The sequence below is a fragment of the Microcaecilia unicolor genome, chromosome 5 (genome assembly GCF_901765095.1).
Source record: "Microcaecilia unicolor chromosome 5, aMicUni1.1, whole genome shotgun sequence".
Classification (NCBI taxonomy): domain Eukaryota; kingdom Metazoa; phylum Chordata; class Amphibia; order Gymnophiona; family Siphonopidae; genus Microcaecilia; species Microcaecilia unicolor.
Genome location: NC_044035.1, coordinates 358,323,025 through 358,343,449, shown reverse-complemented (window position 1 = coordinate 358,343,449; position 20,425 = coordinate 358,323,025). Strand labels below are relative to the sequence as shown.

The 20,425-nt window shown below is 44.7% G+C and overlaps 2 protein-coding genes across 3 annotated transcripts in view; one reads left to right on the top strand and one right to left on the bottom strand.

The window, feature by feature from the left end:
- LOC115470968 (zinc finger protein 276-like) overlaps nucleotides 1-1,555 on the bottom strand; it is a 31,756-nt gene extending 30,201 nt beyond the window's left edge. The window contains exon 1 of one of the 2 annotated variants that reach the window (XM_030204616.1): nucleotides 1,166-1,555. In XM_030204616.1, the coding sequence (XP_030060476.1) occupies nucleotides 1,166-1,385 (220 nt within the window). In that variant the 5' untranslated portion in view covers nucleotides 1,386-1,555. The remainder of the gene's footprint in view (nucleotides 1-1,165) is intronic. The other variant, XM_030204615.1, reaches the window with a different exon arrangement.
- Nucleotides 1,556-1,701: 146 nt separating this feature from the next.
- Nucleotides 1,702-20,425, top strand: part of VPS9D1 (VPS9 domain containing 1) — a 64,661-nt gene continuing 45,937 nt past the window's right edge. Inside the window, exons 1-7 of the mRNA XM_030204614.1 lie at nucleotides 1,702-1,803; nucleotides 2,919-2,991; nucleotides 3,240-3,332; nucleotides 4,437-4,596; nucleotides 9,885-9,996; nucleotides 10,221-10,283; nucleotides 20,334-20,386. Coding sequence (XP_030060474.1) covers nucleotides 1,714-1,803; nucleotides 2,919-2,991; nucleotides 3,240-3,332; nucleotides 4,437-4,596; nucleotides 9,885-9,996; nucleotides 10,221-10,283; nucleotides 20,334-20,386 — 644 coding nt within the window. The 5' untranslated portion in view covers nucleotides 1,702-1,713. The remainder of the gene's footprint in view (nucleotides 1,804-2,918; nucleotides 2,992-3,239; nucleotides 3,333-4,436; nucleotides 4,597-9,884; nucleotides 9,997-10,220; nucleotides 10,284-20,333; nucleotides 20,387-20,425) is intronic.

The following is a 20,425-nucleotide window of genomic DNA, read 5'->3' as shown; positions in this document are numbered from 1 at the left end:
AGAAGGTGCTAATTTGAAGAAAGTTGAACGTGAGGTCAGAAAGGTGCCTGAATCTTGACTTAGCTAGGGTGGGAGTGGGATTGGGATTCCGGAATCTTGCTACTCTTTGTCATAGTAACATAGTAGATGACGGCAGAAAAAGACCTGCACGGTCCATCCAGTCTGCCCAACAAGATAAACTCACATGTGCTACTTTTTGTGTATACCCTACCTTGATTTGTATCTGTCTTTTTCAGGGCACAGACTGTATAAGTCTGCCCAGCACTATCCCCGCCTCCCACCACCGGTTCTGGCACAGACCGTATAAGTCTGCCCAGCACTATCCCCGTCTCCAAACCACCAGCCCCGCCTCCCACCACCGGCTCTGGCACAGACCGTATAAGTCTGCCCAGCACCATCTCCGTCTCCCAACCACCCAATCTTGGCTAAGCTCCTGAGGATCCATTCCTAAGCCTCCTCCTCATTATCCCTTGTTTGTAAGCTGTGTTGAGCAGGGACTGTCTCTTCATGTTCAAGTGTACAGCGCTGTGTAGTAGCGCTATAGAAATGATAAGTAGTAGTAGTCTTTGGGATTCCGGAATCTTGCTACCCTTTGTCCTTATCCCTTATTTGTCCTGTTTGTCTGTCCTGATTAGATTGTAAGCTCTGTCAAGCAGGGACTGTCTCTTCATGTTCAAGTGTACAGCGCTGCGTACGTCTAGTAGCGCTATAGAAATGATAAGTAGTAGTAGTGTTTGGGATTCTGGAATCTTGCTACTCTTTGGGATTCCGCACGGAATGTTACTACCCTTTGTCCTTATCCCTTATTTGTCCTGTTTGTCTGTCCTAATTGGATTGTAAGCTCTGTTGAGCAGGAACTGTCTCTTCATGTTCAAGTGTGCAGCGCTGCGTACGTCTAGTAGTGCTATAGAAATGATAAGTATTAGTAACCATGTCTTGCTCTCTGCAGTCTGTGCAGCCAGTGTCATTCAGTTACTAGGCCTAGGTGAAGAGCAGAGTTTTCAGGCGCTTCCTGCGTTCCACATAGACATAAGACACACGACGTGATAGGAGCAAAGCCCAGTGGAAATAAATAACCCCTCCCTGGACACATACGATATTGGGGGGGGGGGGGGGCTGCTCGAGTACCCACAGAGTCATAGGAGCACATGTCAGCCTGCCCTACCTGAGTCCCGGGGCCGGGCCTCCTCCTCCTCCGGCACCTGCGCCTTCCTCTCCTTGTCGTCCAGCAGCGTCTCAGCCCCGGTTTCCCCATCCGCCCCGGTTCCGCTGTCCCGGGCTCTGGCCGCCCTCCGGCACCTGCCCGCTCCAGCCCGCTGCCTCCCCTCCGGATGCCGCTCCAACCTCCGCGGCGTCAGGAAGCGCCCGCGCCGATCCCGCTTCATCTGGAGGAACCGCACAGGCCGAGTCCCGCCCGCGCCTCCTCACAACACCCGAGAGAGCGGGAGCGGAAGAGGCTACAGCGCCACCTGGGGGCCAGGGAGAGCGCGGGCGCTAAGCCCTCCGGGAACGGTAGTCCCGCGTCACCGCTGAGCATGCGCAGTAAGGAGGAGGCGCGACGCAGGAAAAAAAAAAAAAAAGAGGCCGGAGCTTGGTCCGTTCGGAATGCAGTCCGGCCGGAGCCACTTCCGGTTCCCTGCGGTCCGCTCTCCTATCCGCTCCGGCCGGGTGCGCACTGCCGCAGACAGAGAGTTCCGGGAAGGCGGAGTCGCAATGGCTGGAGACACAGCTTTGAAACCCCTGCAACAAGCCATGAAGCTGGCCAATGCTGCCCTCCTCTTTGACAGCAGCAACCGGCCCGAGGTAGGACTCCTCTCACACTTGGCTTTTGACAGGATTTCTGCCCCTGGGAGCCCCCCTCAGTTACTCCCTTCAGATCCGGCTGTGGTTGGGTCCCTGCCATGGGAGCCCCTCAGTGACAGGGGAGGGAGGCAGTGTGGGGTACTCTGTACTCGTGAGCCCAGATCATCTAAAGGTATTTGTATGACATAGTCTTTTCTTTTATCTGGGAGTAATAAATAGGAATAAAATAACAAAAAAGGTGATGCCTTTTTATTGGACTAACTTAATTCATTTTTTTTATGTTTCATGAAATTTTTATTAATTTATAATGATACTGAGATAAAAGATGCAAAGTACAAGGAATAATCAAAGAATATCAATATACATGTAACAAGAGGAAAAGGTAGGAAGGTAAAGGAGGGGGGATTGGGGGAAAACAATTTATAAATAAATTCAAAGCAGAACCTGCAATTTACATAGACATTGATAAAATTAATAATTAAAATTTTTGATTTTTCAGATCAGAAATGAGCAAACAATAACAAATATCAGAATATATATTTGAAACATAAAAGCATTCTATTTTAAGATTACAAAACTGAATGTCAGCCTCACCCTGATGCAGGGGGGGAGGTAGGACAAGTATGGGGATGTAGTAGAATAGGAATTGCATATGTTGTGCATTTATTGTTGTTCAAGCGGATGTTAAGGTTGGAGAAATAAGCCAAATGAGATGACATCTATTGTAAACAACTGTATGTGATCTATATTAATAAAAGTTTTTTTTTAAAAAGCATTCTATTGATAGTCTCATGAGGAAGGGTGGAGGTGGGGATGATAAACAGGTACAGATGGATGGGTGAACAGAGGGTGACAAAACAGTATAATTTTATGGTTTATAACGTCATAGGAAATCCAGATCTTTGTTAGGTCCTGTTCGGGGAGTATCAAAATGTTGCATTATTTTGACATCAAAGGTCTTATGTTCCTGGATTGTTTTAACATTTCCTTTCCATATTCTCACCATAGAATCATTAATGTAATGCTTTGGGATGAAACTGAACAGTACTGTTATCACTTCTCAAATGGATTACATAGTACTGATTTTCCTGGTTTTTCTCTCCCTCCCTCAATAGGAGGCTTATACCCAATACCTGAAGAGCATCAATTACATTTCTCAGGTCTTACTGGAGGAAACAGCATCAAAAGGTAGAAAGCTATGCTGTGTATTGCTACGGCTGGTGCTGTGTTTCTCTTTGTGCTGTACCTGTCTGGCTCAGTTCCCAGGACTGTCAAGCTAGCACTTTTTCAAAAGCACGCGTTTCACTGAAATTGCAATGAAGAAAGCTGAGGAGTCTGACATTATTTGAATTTTATTATGAATAAAGTCTTTTTCACTCTGGAAATAAATGTAACTTTTTTATATTCTGTTGTTTTTGCTGTTTGTTCTCCTGAAGATGGGCCCATGGTGGTGATGCCCGACACCTCACGCATGCTGAAGCTGGCAGGACAGTGTCTGGAAAGAGCTAACTCTACAGTAGCCAAGATAGGTTGGTCTCAGTTGCTCTATACCTGGGTGGGGGATGTAATGATGGAAGAGAGAGGCATTTTGCTACAGATTGGCAGACTAAAATGCAGATTTGGACATATTGGATGGATCCATAGAAGGAGTATGTGTTATTTGGAGATCCCTTCCAGGCCATTTCCTATTCCCCTTTCCCTACACATTCCCAGATAGTGATTTGGCTAATCTCCTTGACACAATCTTAATTGCTGCCTGATAGTTACCGCCATAAGTCTGAGAGAATCTGTGTACACTTTGAGGCATATTTTCAAAGCACTTAGACTTACAAAATTCCATAGTAAGATATGGAACTTTGTAAGTCTAAGTGCTTTGAAAATGAGCCCCTTTGTAATCCAAGACACCATTACCTGATACATACTATATTCAAGGTACACTCCGTATGCTTTTCAGGGTATGGAATGGATTCTAAATTTCATCCAGGTTGTCCAACGTTCTGTGTTATCTGAAGCTCAGGAACGTATAACCCAAATGATGGCATTCACTGCTTTCCCTGCAACAGCAGCTCAGTTTATGGAGCACGGACCTGCTAACCAAAGCTGGCTATTGGTGTTTGTTTTTCATCAAAGTGAAATAATTTAAAGGCTGATAGAACCAACTTATAACCACAGTATGAAAGTACAGTACTTAAAACACTGAAAATAGAATTGTACTGTAAGTTCCATTAAAAATGTTGATCTGTATTGTACTATGTTCAAATGTATATGAGAATCTCTTGGGTTAGTTTGATATTCTCTGATGAATTGTTTTGTTTTTGGGACAGACATTGGATACTGTCTGTGCTTTTTAATAAATAGTTTGCTGTAAATTACTGTCTGGAGTGCCTGGTTTGTTCTGCTCAGAAGTAGGAAATAAGAGTGTGGCTCCCATTATCTGCTTCCAGCTTCACCCAGAATCCTTCTCTTAATATTAGTATCCTTTAATGCTTTTTAGATATTTATTCAGCTAGTTATTTTGTGTTAGAGGTGCAGGAACTGATTTGGGCTTGCCAGGAAGTGTTGGACTCTGTAAATTTGTCTGTTGTTTTCCTCCTAGAACTGACTTTTTATATATTATACTTTGCTTCTTATAGGGAGGGTCACAGGGAAGTCCACTGCCCCCAAGGTTTCCAAAGCTGCCTGGACTTCTAGTCACTCGCGGATCCTGTCCGACGAGGGAGGGAAACTCTCGTTCTTTCCACCTCCAGAAATCTTTCAGAAGCTTCAGGAAGCTGAGGCCCACAGCACTAAAAAGTAAGAAGTCTTTGGTGATGGCGAGTGTGGATATGCTTTTCTGCTTGTTTCATGCCTGCCAGGACATTGTGGAGGTGATGAGAGAGTGGGAGGAAGCTTTTTATTTAATATACCACTTGTAGTTAACACCCCTGCCATTGAACTAGGCTGGGAATATTTGTGGCTGGGAATTAAAAAATGTGTGGGATAAACACAGGTGTTTCCATCCTCTTTCTATTTAGGCATCCCAACATGGCTTTAGTTCTCACTACTCTTGTTCAACACCTCAACAGCCAGTGCTGGACAGACTTCTACGGTCTGCGTCCCGCAAAAGACAGGTGAAGATTTGGCAACTCCAGTATTGGGGAACTAAGGCCAGTGCCAGACAGTTTCCTCACTTCCCCATTGTACTTTTTGTAAAACAAGGCTGTATAGCCATATAACCTGGGAGCCTTATCCGTTTTCAGTTCCTTAATAGCCTTTAAAGGTTCTGACAGGTGCAAGGGTGCATTCAACTGCTCCTTATCTGCTGTGGGTATTTCTGGAAGTGACACCGATGCCAAGTAGTCCTCTATTTCTGCAGATCCCTGCCCTGCTTCCCTGCTATAAAGCTTTCTGTATACAAATTGCTCCTGAATGTCTTTATCTGTATATTCTAATCAATCTCATTGACCTTTAATTTTAGTAATAGCTTGAATTCCCCTCCTTTCCTAGCCACTAATCTCCCAGTTTTATTTCCAAATTCAAAAGACATTGCTTTCAAAGGTGCCTTTTATAATCAACTAGCCATTAAGCCCGTTAAAACGGGCGAGATTTCCAGCTACTCTCCTCGCCACCGCTCCCTCCCCCCTCCGTGCTGGGCCCCCTGCACTGACCTGACAGCGCTTCTCACCTCCGTGTGAAAGCGCTGCAGGCAGCAGCAGCAGATTGCTCTGCTGCCTGCAGCGCTTCCACACGGAGGTGAGAGGCGCTGTCATGTCAGTGCAGGGGGCCCAGCACGGAGGGGGGAGGGAGCGGCGGCAGGGATGGGGGGGGGGGGTGGAGGTTGGTGCGCGTTATGTTCGTTTCCAGGCTCCAGCGGCAGCGTCCGACAGTCCGACTCCGTTTCCCTCTCTGTTCCGCCCTCTGACGTCATCACGTCTTGACGCGAGGGCGGGACAGAGAGGGAAGTCTCTACTGCGCATTTGCAGGTGAGTCGGTCACTTGCCATTTATATGTTTGATGTCCACCACCTGCATATCCCTTTGTTTCCCCCCCCCCCCCCCCACCAACTTTACCAACTCCCTCCACACTTCCATGGATGGGTTTGTTTTATGGCAGTGTTCTCATTTCTTCCACTGTTCCCTCAGCAACAACACTCTCTGTTCCTACTGTCACTTCTTTCTCACCCACTCGCCATTTATAAGAACTCCACTCACCACAGCCTTTAATGCATCCCATAGTATTGCAGTCCTTACTTCCCGTATCATTTTGATAAAATTCAAGTTCAAATTTATTTGGTATACCACAGAATCGTTATAAAACATCTTTGTGGTTTGCAATATTATTTAAAATATAAGGTAAAAGGGTTCAAAACAGCAAGAGTGGAGGAGTGGCCTAGTGGTTAGGGTGGTGGACTCTGGTCCTGGGGAACTGAGTTCGATTCCCACTTCAGGCACAGGCAGCTCCTTGTGACTCTGGGCAAGTCACTTAACCCTCCATTGCCCCAGGTACAAATAAGTACCTAAGCCGCATTGAGCCTGCCATGAGTGGGAAAGCGCGGGGTACAAATGTAACACAAAATAAAAAAATAAAATAAAAATAGAAGGAGTCAAAGGGAAAGAAACAAAAGGAAAAAAATTACAATATCAAGGGGGATCTGGGGGGAGGGGGAAGGGAAGAAAAAAACCAAAAGGAAGGGTATGCACTGCTGGCAGTTAATAACAAGGAAGGGCCAGAAAGAATCGGTTTTGCTGAAAGGCTTGAGTACAAAAGTAAGCCTTAAGGTTTTTATTTTTAAAGTTGTTCTGATAGAGAAAGGGAGGGTGGAACAACACTGAAGCAGGTGTTTCAGAGAGAATCCAGCCAGATGTGACGGAAAGAGGGAACCATCAGTAGCTACTGTTGAGAAGAGCATAAATGTACATTGTGGAGCATATGGAATGAGAAAATTTGATAAAAACTACTACTACTACTATTTAACATTTCTAAAGCGCTACTAGGGTTACGCAGCGCTGTACAATTTAACATGGAAGGACAGTCCCTGCTCAAAGAGCTTACAATCTAAAAGACAGGTGTACAATCTAAAAGACAAAGTGTAGAGTCCGTCTGATAGGGCATACTATATTTCACGAAAGGTTAGGTGCCGAAAGCAGCCTTGAAGAGGTGAGTTTTAAGCAGAGATTTGAAGATGGGTAGGGAGGGGGCTTGGCGTAGGGGTTGAGGAAGATTGTTCCAAGCACAGGGTGAGGCAAGGCAGAATAATGAGAGGGACCCAGATCCCGGTCATATCAGTAAGGGTTTAGGTAGGGGAGGGGGGGGGGTACTTTTGAACCTATTTTATAAAGTATGGTACAGAGGATTACGCAGTTGGAGGGTAGTAGGAGGTTTATCACAACGAAGTGAGGATCATATGTTTCACACTTGTTGCTGTAAGATGTTTTTGGGTTGCTATTTGTTCTGCTTGCTCATGGTTTTGTAGCTATCTGATGTACCTGTTTGGATTTGTTGCTTAGTTGCTTGATATTGGACATACTTTGTTTCTGAATAAAAATCATTAAACCTTTTTGCTGAAAAGTCATTTCATAGCAGTATTTCTTACCGAGCCAGCTACTTTCTTACAAAATTGTAAAAGTTATCAGGTGTTGCTCAGTCTCTGGAAAACACTGAGCTCAGAACAAGGCCTTTTTGCATCGAGTATCACAACAGTGGGAAACTCACTTTATCAGTCATCATGGTAACTCTGGGCAAGTCACTTAATCCTCCATTGCCCCAGGTACAAAATAAGTACTTGTATGTATGTATACCGCTTTGAATGTAGTTGCAAAAAAAACACAGAAAGGTAGTATATATCAAGTCCCTTTTCCTTCCCACCATCTTTCTTTGAATCTGATAAGCAGGCACAGTCCACTGAGTATCTGGAGCACTGGATACTGAACATATTCGGCAAATGCCTGCTTAATCACAGGATTGCAACTCTAAAATATGAGCCATTTTTGGCAAAATATCTTGATTATATGCACAGGATTGGGGGGGGGGGGGCTTTAAGCTGTTTACTCTTATGCTTCAATGCCATTTCAAGAGTCATATGCTTTGCTACTCTTTTGTGGCCCAGTTCAGATCCAAGAAAAAAGTCCTGGCAGAGGGGGGGGGGGGGGGTGTGCTACACTCAGAAAAGCAAAACTGATTGGCTTGTTTGACCTTGCATCATCACGTGTTCTGTTGAGAGGCTTTACTTGACTTGAACAAGCCTTGCTGGGATTTTTTTCCCAGTTTAAGCAGGGAATTGACAGAAATGAGCACCTTAAGGAAATGGGTGAATTTGTGTGGGAATCAAATAGGGTTTTCCTCCATTTTCATTTTGTGAATGTCGTTGTAACATGTTGTAAGCCACATTGAGCCTGCAAATGGGTGGGAAAATGTGGGATACAAGTGCAGCAAATAAATAAATAAATAGTTAAAAGGCAGTTTCTATAAGGTACGTGACTTACACGCTTGTTCTGCTCTGTCTACTCGGGAAATTAGGATGCAGTTAACCAGAGTACAGAACATTACTGTGAAGACTCAGAACTCTTGAACCAAAACTTCTTTAGTGCAATCAAACAAAGGAAATATGGTGCACAAGAGTCTCAGCCTTGCAGAACTGGGAGTCTTTCCTCTACCAGCTCACCCTGTAACCAGGGAAGGCGGGAAATCTCAGCACTGGCTGATGAGTAGATGTTGTGCGACCGCACCTTGAGTATTGTGTTCAATTCTGGTCGCCGCAACTCAAGAAAGATATAGTGGAATTGGAAAAGGTGCAGCGAAGGGCGACTAAAATGATAGCGGGGATGGGACGACTTCCCTATGAAGAAAGACTAAGGAGACTAGGGCTCTTCAGCTTGGAGAAAAGGCGGCTGAGGGGAGACATGATAGAGGTCTATAAAATAATGAGTGGAGTGGAACAGGTGAATGTGAAGCGTCTGTTCACGCTTTCCAAAAATACTAGGACTAGGGGGCATGCGATGAAACTACAGTGTAGTAAATTTAAAACAAATCAGAGAAAATCTTTCTTCACCCAACGTGTAATTAAACTCTGGAATTCGTTGCCAGAGAAAGTGGTGAAGGCGGTTAGCTTAGCAGAGTTTAAAAAGGGGTTGGACAGTTTCCTAAAGGACAAGTCCATAAACCACTACTAAATGGACTTAGGAAAAATCCACAATTCCAGGAATAACATGTATAGAATGTATGTACGTTTGGGAAGCTTGCCAGGTGCCCTTGGCCTTGATTGGCCGCTGTCGTGAACAGGATGCTGGGCTCGATGGACCCTTGGTCTTTTCCCAATGTGGCATTACTTATGTACTTGTCAATGCTTTTAAATAGTAAAAACCTGGTCATTTACAGTAGCTTGAAAGAGGGGGGAGTATGCAACAGGGACAGCAAAGTCAGCTTACAGTCCTTTGAAAAGCATGCTGTACACACACTCTCAAACCCCAAAAGGAGAGAGAAGGGCGGCCGGGCTGAGGCTCCAGTCCACATACACAGGGGCAAGGCCAGCCAATAAGAAAAGTCCCACAAGGCACGGGGAACTGGGACATGTGCTCAGGAAAAGCCTGTTACAGAGAACTGCAGGAAGACTAATATTTGTACTCCAAAGGCACTTCCTGCTTTTCTTAAAGGCACAAGCAATGTAAACTGTTACAGGCAATGCAATCTAATATAACAGCGTCCAACATTATACATATAAAAAATAAACAACCTGCCTCCATGAATACGGGGGCAGAACAACGTTATTCTATCAGGGTGCGCATAACTGCACAAGGGGATGGACGTATCTCGCACTTATGCGCATAACATTCAGAACATTATAAGTCACGCCCATTTACATCAGGCCTAACTTTAGCTACGCCAATGTGGGTTTCCAGCAGTATTCTGTAAAGGAATCTGGGGTACCCCCTTTGTGTTTCTCGTGATCTCACTATGAATGCAATAATGGTGGTGTGGTGTTCTGTGTTTTTACAAGGCTCATTGACTTCCTGTATCCTGCCTGTGACAGCTCTGTGCCTCTTTCCCTGACAGCAGCCTGTACAGTGCATATTGTACTGTGTGTTTTTATTGATTTGTCTTTCCAGGGAGCTGACCCCGTTGGAGGAAGCTTCACGGCAAAACCAGAAACTGAAGGCAGCTTATGAGGCCCGGCTAGCTCGTCTGAACCCAAAGCAGGCTCTGCAGAAAACTTCCTTGGCAAGTGCAATCAACAGAACTAATACGGGAAGGGTCCTTAGCTTACTATTCTGCCTGAGATCATTCTTGTAAACTGTATGTCAGGACAATCTGTAGTTTTTGCTAGAACCAGATCAATAAGGGAGAGAGTAGCAAGTTTCATACCTTACTCAAACACCAGACACCAGACCATCCCATGCCATCCCAATGAATTGCTAATGTGCTCATTGCCTTTTTCCTTTTAGACACTTTCCCTTCAGCGGCAAATGATGGAGAACTTGGTTGTTGCCAAGGCCCGGGAAGAGACTGTATCCTTTCTCAGGCACAAGACCAGGACACAGGCAGTGACCCTACTCTGACTGTGAATCTACTGAAGCGGGACCTAAGAACCACTCAGGTTTTCGGGATATGCAAAATGAATGAATATTCATTAGATTTGCATACAGTGGAGGTAACCTACGCAAATTATTCTCATATATGTTCATTGTGGGTATCCTGAAAACCTGACTTGCTAGATGTGTCCCAAGGAATGGATTGAGAGCCACTGGTTTTGAATGAAGAAAGGCCGGATGCTGCAGGGGAGGAATGAGGTGCATTAATAGGGGCATGTATGGATATCTTAGTATTGGAGTAACAAAGAAACTATCAAACACATCACTCCAATACAGTGTCACACTGGGGATTCAGATCTGAAGGATAAAATAAATTTAAAAAAATAGCCTCAGTGTAACAGGGAGCCTGACTTTTATGCTCCACTGTAAATATTACCATCACAGGCTTCCACCACCTTCTGAAAAAAAACACAGAGAAAAACTCCCAGAATATTTCAAAAATTCTAAAGAAGTGGGAGAAAAGTCTGTGTTTAAAAAACAGAAGGGAGGGTAACACAATTTAACATAATACAGATCCAAATACCCACAACACTAAATCTCACTATGAATATAGTGAATATAGTATATTCATAGTGAGATTTAGTGTTGTGGGTATTTGGATCTGTATTATGTTAAATTGTGTTACCCTCCCTTCTGTTTTTTAAACACAGACTTTTCTCCCACTTCTTTAGAATTTTTGAAATATTCTGGGAGTTTTTCTCTGTGTTTTTTTTCAGAAGGTGGTGGAAGCCTGTGATGGTAATATTTACAGTGGAGCATAAAAGTCAGGCTCCCTGTTACACTGAGGCTATTTTTTAAAATTTATTTTATCCTTCAGATCTGAATCCCCAGTGTGACACTATATTGGAGTGATGTGTTTGATAGTTTCTTTGTTATAACTACACACTTGTTGCAGATTGTTTGTTTATTTATTAGTATTGGAGTAGCCATGGATGCTTCAGGGCAGGAATGCAGTGCATTAGTAGGGGTATGAGTAGCAAAACGAACATAAGCACTGCCATACTGGGACACACCGAAGATCTATCAAACCCAGTATCCTGTTTTCGAACCGTGGCCAATCCAGGTCACAAGTATCTGGCAAGATCCCAGAACAGCAGAACAGATTTTATGCTGCTTGTCCGAGAAATAAGCAGTGGATTTTTCCAAGTCCATCTTAATAATGGCTTATGGACTTTTCTTTTAGGAAGTTATCCAAACCTTTTTTAAACCCCACTAAGCTAACTGCTTTTACCAGATTCTCTCACAACAAATTCCAGAGTTCAATTACATGTTGAGTGAAGAAATATTTTCTCCAATTTGTTTTAAATGTATTACTTTGGAGCTTCATCGCATGCCCCCTAGTCCTAGTATTGTTTTTGGAAAGAATAAACAAGCGATTCACCTCTACCCATTCCACTCCACTCATTATTTTATAGACTTCTATCATATCTCCTCTCAGCCGTCTCTTCTTAAGCTGAAGAGCTTGAGGTGCATTAGTAGGGGTATTTGTGGACATCTCAGCTCTGGAGTAGCAGAGGTTCTGCAGGGCAGGATTAGTAGCTGTATATGTCTATGGTTTCTGTACTTTCTAGCCTTTTGCCCTTTTATGTTTTTTCCATTACTTCCATAAAGTTGCAACTTTTGTACTTTATAATAATCCATAAAATGTTGAGTTGAAGGGAGCCAATGCCATTCATCTGCTCAAGTCTTCCCTAGTTCCGGTACTGATATTTCATTAATGGTGGTTCACATTTCCCTTCCTCCCACGAAACCACTGACAAATTCTTACACAACCAAAGCAACTCAGTCAGCTTTTGTGCAAGACCTAGGAAGAGCATCATCTGTGACTGGTACACACTAACATGAGCGGAATAAAATTCCTTTTGAAAGGCTGTTGATGTGGTGTCCAGGATCTCTGCCCAGAGCATAGCAATGCGTAGACTCTCATGGCTGTGTATCTTTGACTTAGATCCTGTAGTTCAGCAGAGGTTAGTGGATGCTACGTGCTGGGGAGATAACCTTTCAGGAGACAAGGTAGAGGAGGTCGCTGACCTCTTCAAGAAACAAACCGACACCATTGATACTCTCTCCCATTGGACGTATTCTGCACCTTCCTCCTCATCTAGGAAGTTTTTGGGCAAGTCAAAGAGGGGTCCCTACTGCTTTCAGAGCTGTAGGTACACCCTTTCTTCTCGCCAACCTCAGTAGGCTCAGTCCCAGCATGCTTGTTCTCATCAACAGCTTGTGCCTAAACCCCAGCCAACTCCCCAGTCAAAGCTGGGGACGAGCTTTTGACTGGCTCCTGCAAATCATAATCACAGTAGAAGTAATCATCCTGGATGACCTGCCAGTTGGGGGGAAGCTAAATGTTTTTCCAAGAAAGGTGGCCCCTTGTAACCTCCAACCAGTAGGTTCTCATAATCCATCTTGGTTACATCCTACATTGGCATCAACGACCACCAAATTGCCCACTGAGAGCATCTCACTTCAGATTTCAGCAAAAGCAGGTACTTGCCGAGGAACTCTCTGCCCTTCTATAGGCCCATGCGGTCGAGCCCATTCCACCAAGAGAAGAAGGGCAGGAATTCTATTCTAGGTACCTCATCGTGCCTAAGAAAACAGGGGGGATGTGTCCCTTCCTAGACCTAAGAGTCCTGAACAATTCCTGGTCAAAGAAAAGTTCAGGATGGTTTCCCTGGGCACCCTTCTCTCCATGATTCAGGAAACTGATTGGCTATACTCTCTGGACTTAAAGGATGCGTACACTCACATCCCGATACTTCCAGGTCACAGGAAGTATCTTCAATTTTGGCTGAGGACACATCACTTCCAGTACTGTTGTCACAGAATACCTAGCAACCACCTCGGGTTAGCCCTGTGGTCACCTCCCAGGACTTCTCAGGCATGCCTGCCCCTGGACACGTGCTCTAAACTGCCATACCATTCCATCTGCCTGCTGGGTTCCTCTTGCATCTGGGCAAGTCTCCCACCCACAGGTTATCTCCCCGGTGGTTTTCAAGGACACTAGGGCCACAATATCAGGGGTCCCACAGTTCCTAAAAAACACACACCACCCGGATTCTTAATCAGTCCAGGACATTAGAGCTAATAAACTAATGGGTTTATTATCAGAAGAATAGAACAGTGAACAATATAAAACAGATGGAAAAACAATAAGCAGTAACAGGTAACTGAAGATCAATATTAAAACTATCTAAAAGCTTTGTTACTACGTGGGTAGCACTTGGGGAGTTTCAGGAAAATAACTGCTCTCAGTTCTTGAACAGGGCGTCAAGGCAGAAATTTTTACCCTCTGCACTCCCTAGCTGAGACTGGGGAAAATCCAGTATCTCCTGGGAAACAGTGATCATAACATGATCAAATTTGAGCTGATATCTGGAGTGACGTCACTAAAGAAATTTACTGTAGCAGCATTTAATTTTCAAAAGGGTGACTATGACAAAATGAGGAAAATGGTTTAAAAAAAGCTGAAAGGGTCAGTCACTAAGGTTAGGAGTTTAAATCAGGCGTGGACATTGTTTAAAAATATCATCATGTAAGCCCAGACCCGTTGTGTTCCACCAATTAACGACAGCCAGCATGGTTAAAAGGTGAAGTGAAAGAGACTATCGGAGCCAAAACTACATCCTTCAAAGAATGGAAAAAGGGTCTGAATTAAGAAAATAAGAAGCAACATATGCAGTGTCAAGTAGATGCAAAGCATTGATAAATAAGGCTAAAAGAGAGTATGAAGGAAAACTTGCCGAAGAGACAAAAACTCATAGTAACACTTTTTTCAGGTACAACAGAAGCAGAAAGCTTGTGAGGAAATGTGTGGGACTGTTAGATCATGAAGGAGCAAAAGGGACACTCAGGGAAGACAAGGCCATAGTGGAGAGATTGAATTCTTCGCTTCGGTTTTTACGGAAGAAGATGAAAGAGATCTACCTGTAACAGAAATGGTTTTCAAGGGTGACGATGCGGAGGAACCGAAAGAAATCTCGGTGAACCTGGAAGATGTACTGAGCCAGACTGACAAATTAAAGAGTGATAAATCACTTGGACTAGATGGCATACACCCAAGGGTACTGAAAGAACTCAAAACACGAAATTGCTGATCTGTTGTTAGTGATCTGTAACCTTTCATTAAAATCGTCCGTAGTACCTGAAGATTTGGAGGGTGGCCAATGTAGCGCTGATTTTTTTTTTTTTAAAGGTTCCGGGGTGATCCGGGAAATTACAGACCAGTAAACCTGTGCTGCGTATGTCTAGTAGCGCTGTAGAAATGATTAGTAGTAGTAGTAAACCTGACTTCAGTGCCAGGCAAAATAGTGGAAACTATTATCCTATATAATAAAACGCACCGCCAACGTTCTGAAGCTGACTCCGTGGCACTAAAGCCTGAAGCATTTGTGCGCTCTGAAAGGATGCATCCATCTCATGAAGTGACGTCACATACTTCCGAGTACATCACACGCAACAGCTGACCAACCAGAGGTGGGAGGGCGGGCGCACAGCGACGAATGGATCTACCATTCAGTGGGCCTGCACGCTGAGCTCTGCACGGCAGCAGAGGTTGGACGGTTGGCGGAGGGCCAGAAATTTGGCCAGTATCGTTAGGGGCAGGGGAGAAAGGAGAATCGCTGGGTGGCTGGAGGGGAGGCAGGGGAGAGAGGAGCATCGCTGGGTGGCTAGGGGGGGGGGCAGAGGAGAGAGGACAATCACTGGATGACTGGAGGGGGGGCAGGGGAGACAGGAGATTCGCTGGGTGGCTGGAAGGGGGGCAGGGGAGAGAAGAGCATTAGTGGGTGGCTGGAAGGGGGGGGCAAGGGAAAATGGAGAATCGCTGGGTGGCTGGAGGGGGGCCAGAGGACAAAGGAGAATCGCTGGGTGGCTGGAGGGGCAGGGGAGAGAGGACAATCGCTGGGTGGCTGGAGGGGGGGCAGGGGACAGAGAAGAATCGTTGGGTGGCTGGAGGGGGGCAGAGGACAGAGGAGAATCGCTGGGTGGCTGGAGGGGGAGCAGGGGACAGAGGAGACTCACTGGGAGGGGGGGCAGGGGAGAGAAGAGCATTGCTGAGTGGATACGGGGGGGGGGCAAGGAAAAAGGATACTCGCTGGGTGGCTGCAGGGGGAGCAGGGGAGAGAGGAGAATCGCTGGGTAGCTGGAGGGAGGGCAGGGGACAGAGCAGACACACTCGCATCCAGCAGTCTCACTCTCTGTCACAAACATACACTCGCACATTCACTCTCTCTCTCACACACACTCTCTCAAACATACACACTCCGACAAAAACCTCGCTAGCGCCCGTTTCATTTGTGTCAGAAACGGGCCTGATTTACTAGTAAAGAATAAAATGACGGAACACATAGACAAACATGGTTTAATGGGACAGAGTCAACATGGGTTCAGCAATGGGAAGTCTTGCCTCACCAATTTGCTTCATGTCTTTGAAGGCATGAATAAACGTGGATAAAGGTGAGCCGGTTGATGTTGTGTATCTGGATTTTCTGAAGTTCCTCCTGAGAAACGTAAAGTCATGGGATAGGAGGCAAGGTTCTGTTGTGGATTAGGAACTGGTTATTGGACAGAAAACAGAGGGTAGGGTTGAATGGTCATTTCTCTCAATTGTGGAGGGTGAACAGTGGAGTGCCGCAGGGATCAGTACTGGGACCGGTACTCTTTAACGTATTTATAAATGATCTGAAAAATGGAATGACAAGTGAGGTGATTAAATTTGCAGATCGCTTTTATTCTGTTTGAATGTACACACATTCGTATTTTGACTGCCTTCTTAATTGTACACTCATTTGATCTATGTGTGAATAAGTTGAAATGTTCCACTGTATAATGTAGTTTCAAACTGGTTTGTTCTCCACCTTGAACTTAAAGGTTAAGCGGATTATAAATGCTGACATAAAATTTAAATTAAATTAGAGCTACTAGGGTTCATTTTAAAGTACTCCAATTCCCATCCCATTCAGCAGTTGGAGCTCTTCGAAGCCCTTCTAGACCTGCAGCAGGCACAGGGCTTTTCTACCTGTGCTGAGAGCAGACACTCTTGTCGCTCTTGCCACTCAGGTCCGAGCCAGCCAGCAGGTCACAACTTGGAAGATGTTGAGATCGTTAGGCCACGTGGTCTCCACTGTTCATGTCACACCCATGGCACATCTTCACATGAGATCTGCCCAGTGGACCCTAGCTTCTGAGTGGTGCTATGCCTCGGGAACATAAGAATAGTCATACGGGGTCAGACCAATGGTCCATGTAGCCCAGGATCCTGTTTCCAGCAGTGGCCAATCCAGGTCACAAGTACCTGGCAGAAACCCAAATAGTAGCAACATTCCATTCTACCAATTCCAGGGCAAGCAGTGGCTTCCCCTGTCTATTTCAATAACAGACCATAGACTTTTCCTCCAGGAACTTGTCCAATTCTTTTTTTTTTTTAAACCCAAATACACTAACCGCTGTTATTACATCCTCCGGCAGCGAGTTCCAGAGCTTAACTATTCTTGGAGTACCCTTCCTGCAATGTAAGGAATTACCAAAGTACTCAAATATGGTGGGCTTAATTCATAACAAGTTTTATGGGCCAAAATAAGAACCTTAAAAGAAACTATATTTAAGAGGCAACCAATGATCGTAAACAAACAGAGGGGTAAGATGGTCATATTTGTGTTTGTTAGCCAGCAATCTAATTGTTGCATTTTGCAGAGTTTGCAATGTCTTTAATTTTTGCCAGGTAAACCGTCATAGCTCACATTTGCATAGTAAAAGAGTAGGTAATGCATCTTCATTAAATAAATATTTTAAAGACCTTAATCTCTGTAATATTGCAAAACCGCCTTTCAATACTTTATTGGCCTGATCTTAACCATTTCAACACTACATTTAATCCATCTTTCAACTCTGAGATATCCAATGTTTGCGGATTTATTCACGCAATAATTAAAGTATCCGCATAACAAAATACAGTCAAACCAAAACTTTGAATTGAAGTAAGCAAAGGACTTAAAATATATTAAACATAAGGGGATAGTACAGAACCTTGTGATTCTCCACAATCCAACTGATAATCTGAAGAATACCTTGAATTAAGTATATAAGTGTTGCCATACTGGGAAAGACCAAAGGTCCATCGAGCCCAGCATCCTGTTTTCAACAGTGGCCAATCCAGGTCACAAATACCCGGCAAGATCCCAAAAATGTACAAAATATTTTATACTGCTTATCCCAGAAATAGTGGATTTTCCCCAAGTCCATTTAATAACGGTCTATGGACTTTTCCTTTAGGAAGCCGTCCAAACCTTTTTTAAACTCCGCTAAGCTAACCGCCATTACCACATTCTCTGGCAACGAATTCCAGAGTTTAATTACACATTGAGTGAAGAAACATTTTCTCCGGTTCGTTTTAAATTTACTACGTTGTAGCTTCATCGCATGCCCCCTAGTCCTAGTATTTTTGGAAAGCATGAACAGACGCTTCACATCTACCCGTTCAACTCCACTCATTATTTTATAGACCTCTATCATATCTCCCCTCAGCCGTCTTTTCTCCAAGCTGAAGAGCCCTATCCGCTTTAGCCTTTCCTCACAGGGAAGTCGTCCCATTCCCTTTATCATTTTCGTCTCCCTTCTCTGCACCTTTTCTAATTCCACTATAACTTTTTTGAGATGCGGCAACCAGAATTGAACACAATATTCGAGGTGCGGTCGCACCCTGGAGCGATACAAACGCATTATAACATCCTCATTTAAAGACACTTGAAATGTTCTTTGGCTCAGAAATGAATCAAACCACTTTAAAACCGCCTATATCTTTTAGGCACTGCAATAAGAATAATAAAGAATCATATCGGATCGAATGCTGAGACTAATGATGTAGCAAGGACAATATTACCATATCCAAGTGCTCACAGACCTCGCTCATCATAGCAGTGACCAGAGTCTAGTCTGTACTATGGCCCTCTCTGAACCCCGCCTGCTGAGGATGTAAACTATTGGCTGATTCTACAAAGCTCACTAATTGTTCTAAAACCAGTTCCATTCTTTTAGCTGCAAAGGATAAATCTGAGATCAGCCTATAATTCTGAACTTTCAGCCTATCTTCTTTCGTAATTCTTTATTACTGACCTGACCATTGAATGGTTCCAGGAAGTTGGAGCTACCCTCAAACTTAGGCTTTGATTTATCATTTGTAGTAACAGTGGAGTCTTGCAATTTTAGGGTCTAAATACAGACAAGCATCTTTAATCTTTGCGATCACTTTAGAAAGCTTTGTAAGGCAATGGGGCTCATTTAGTCTTACAAAGTTCCGTAGGTTACTGGTAACTTTGTAAGTCCAAGTGCTTTGAAAATACGCCTATATGTGACTTAAATGTGGTCCATTGTGCCATAGGTAGTAAATTCTTCCCCCCCCCCCCCCCCCCCCAGATAAAGGTTTTCCAACCTACAGCCCACCAAGTGCTTTTTTTCTGTCCCACAGAAGCTTAGCAGCTCTTGTGGTGCTTACAGCTAAGTCCCAGTGCATCCCAGGATGCAGGGGCGGGGTGCAGTCATCTTGCACCTCCCTCCTACCTCTGACTACACACAAGGTATGAGGAGGGGTCGGGGGGGGGGGGGGTAGGATTACACTAGGTTGCCAGGGCCCAGTGTTAAATTGGGGGGGGAGGCTGGTGGGCTCGCTGGACCTCCAGAGTATTTATTTTTTTTTCTGGGAGGAGATCAGGGGATTCACCAGACCCCCACGGGAAGTTGTTAGATCTTGAGGTAGGGTCGGGGGGGGGGGGGGGCCACCAGGCCCCCATGGGAAATTTTCAAGGAGGGGTCCATTCATTACTGGCCATATGCACAAGAGCTGTGCCTCCTGCACAGCCCTAATGGGCATGCACCAGGAATGTTTGGACCCCTTTACCAACTGAAGCACCTCACTAACAGCGTGCATCTAATTTGCATACTGTTGGTGTCAAGAATTGGTTATTAATTCTGACTTGTTAATGAGCCAGTGTTTCTCTTACAGCACTGGAATTCTGGGCATCAGGGGGTACATGGGCGGAGGGGGGGGGGGGAGAGAGGGTCTGGATGAAGACTGTGGGGAGGACAATGTACCTTTGTATTTTACCACTATTTCACAAAAAGTGGCAGAATATCATGGTGCGTGTTTTGGCCCTCCGAATGTTACAAAATATAAAATGTGGCCCCGATATCTAGGTAAATCCTTTCCCCTGAGTTTGAGCTTCTGTAGACTTCCAAGACTTTCCTAGTTTCTGAATCTTTGTTCTTGAGACTGTTAAATTCTGTGAATACAATGAACTTAAGAGAATTCCTGCTATTAGGGAGCCCTAGAATAATATCATTTTTTTGTGTCCCCGCTGACTGGGCAAGTCCTGTGTTTTTGTTTTTTTTTGTGTGGCTTCCCAGCCTCCTCATCCCATGTCACAGCTTGGCTAATCAGTACAACCAGTTTTCCCTTTGTGAAACCCTCCCTCCCCCCCCCCCCCCCCCCATACCAATGATTGTGATTGATGTTTAAGGAATTTCCTTATAGGCTGCTAATCACTACTAACTTATTCTCCCATTTGATGCTTCCAAGTGTTTAAACTTCCCAAGTTATTTATCTGGACAAAGGGGCAGTTTTCAATTAGTCCATCTTTCAGGACTGTTTAGTAGGACAAATGGATAAAACACCCATCCCCACAGCATAAATTTAATCCTTTTGGAGACAGGAGACCATTTTCATGTCTTGATTGCTCTAAAGACTTTTGCTTAGGATAATTTACCAGTTGCTCTGGAGGCAGGACTACACTTCCTGCCCTGGGAATCTGTGAAGTACCAGAATTTAGAGGGACCTTGGCAACCAGTGGGAGGCTGTAACATGAGCCCAGGCCTTTCTTATGCTTCCTGTCTCCCTCCCTCCCCCCCCCCCCCCCCATCTCAGGGTTGTGGAGATTAGAGAAGCCTTGCCCTTAACTCCTGTCCCCTCCTCAGCTACAAAGGAAGATGGAGGAGCGCAGACAGCGGCTGCAAGAAGAAGCCAACAGGTAAGAGGTGAAAGCTCTGACTATTCTGGCAGGCACGTG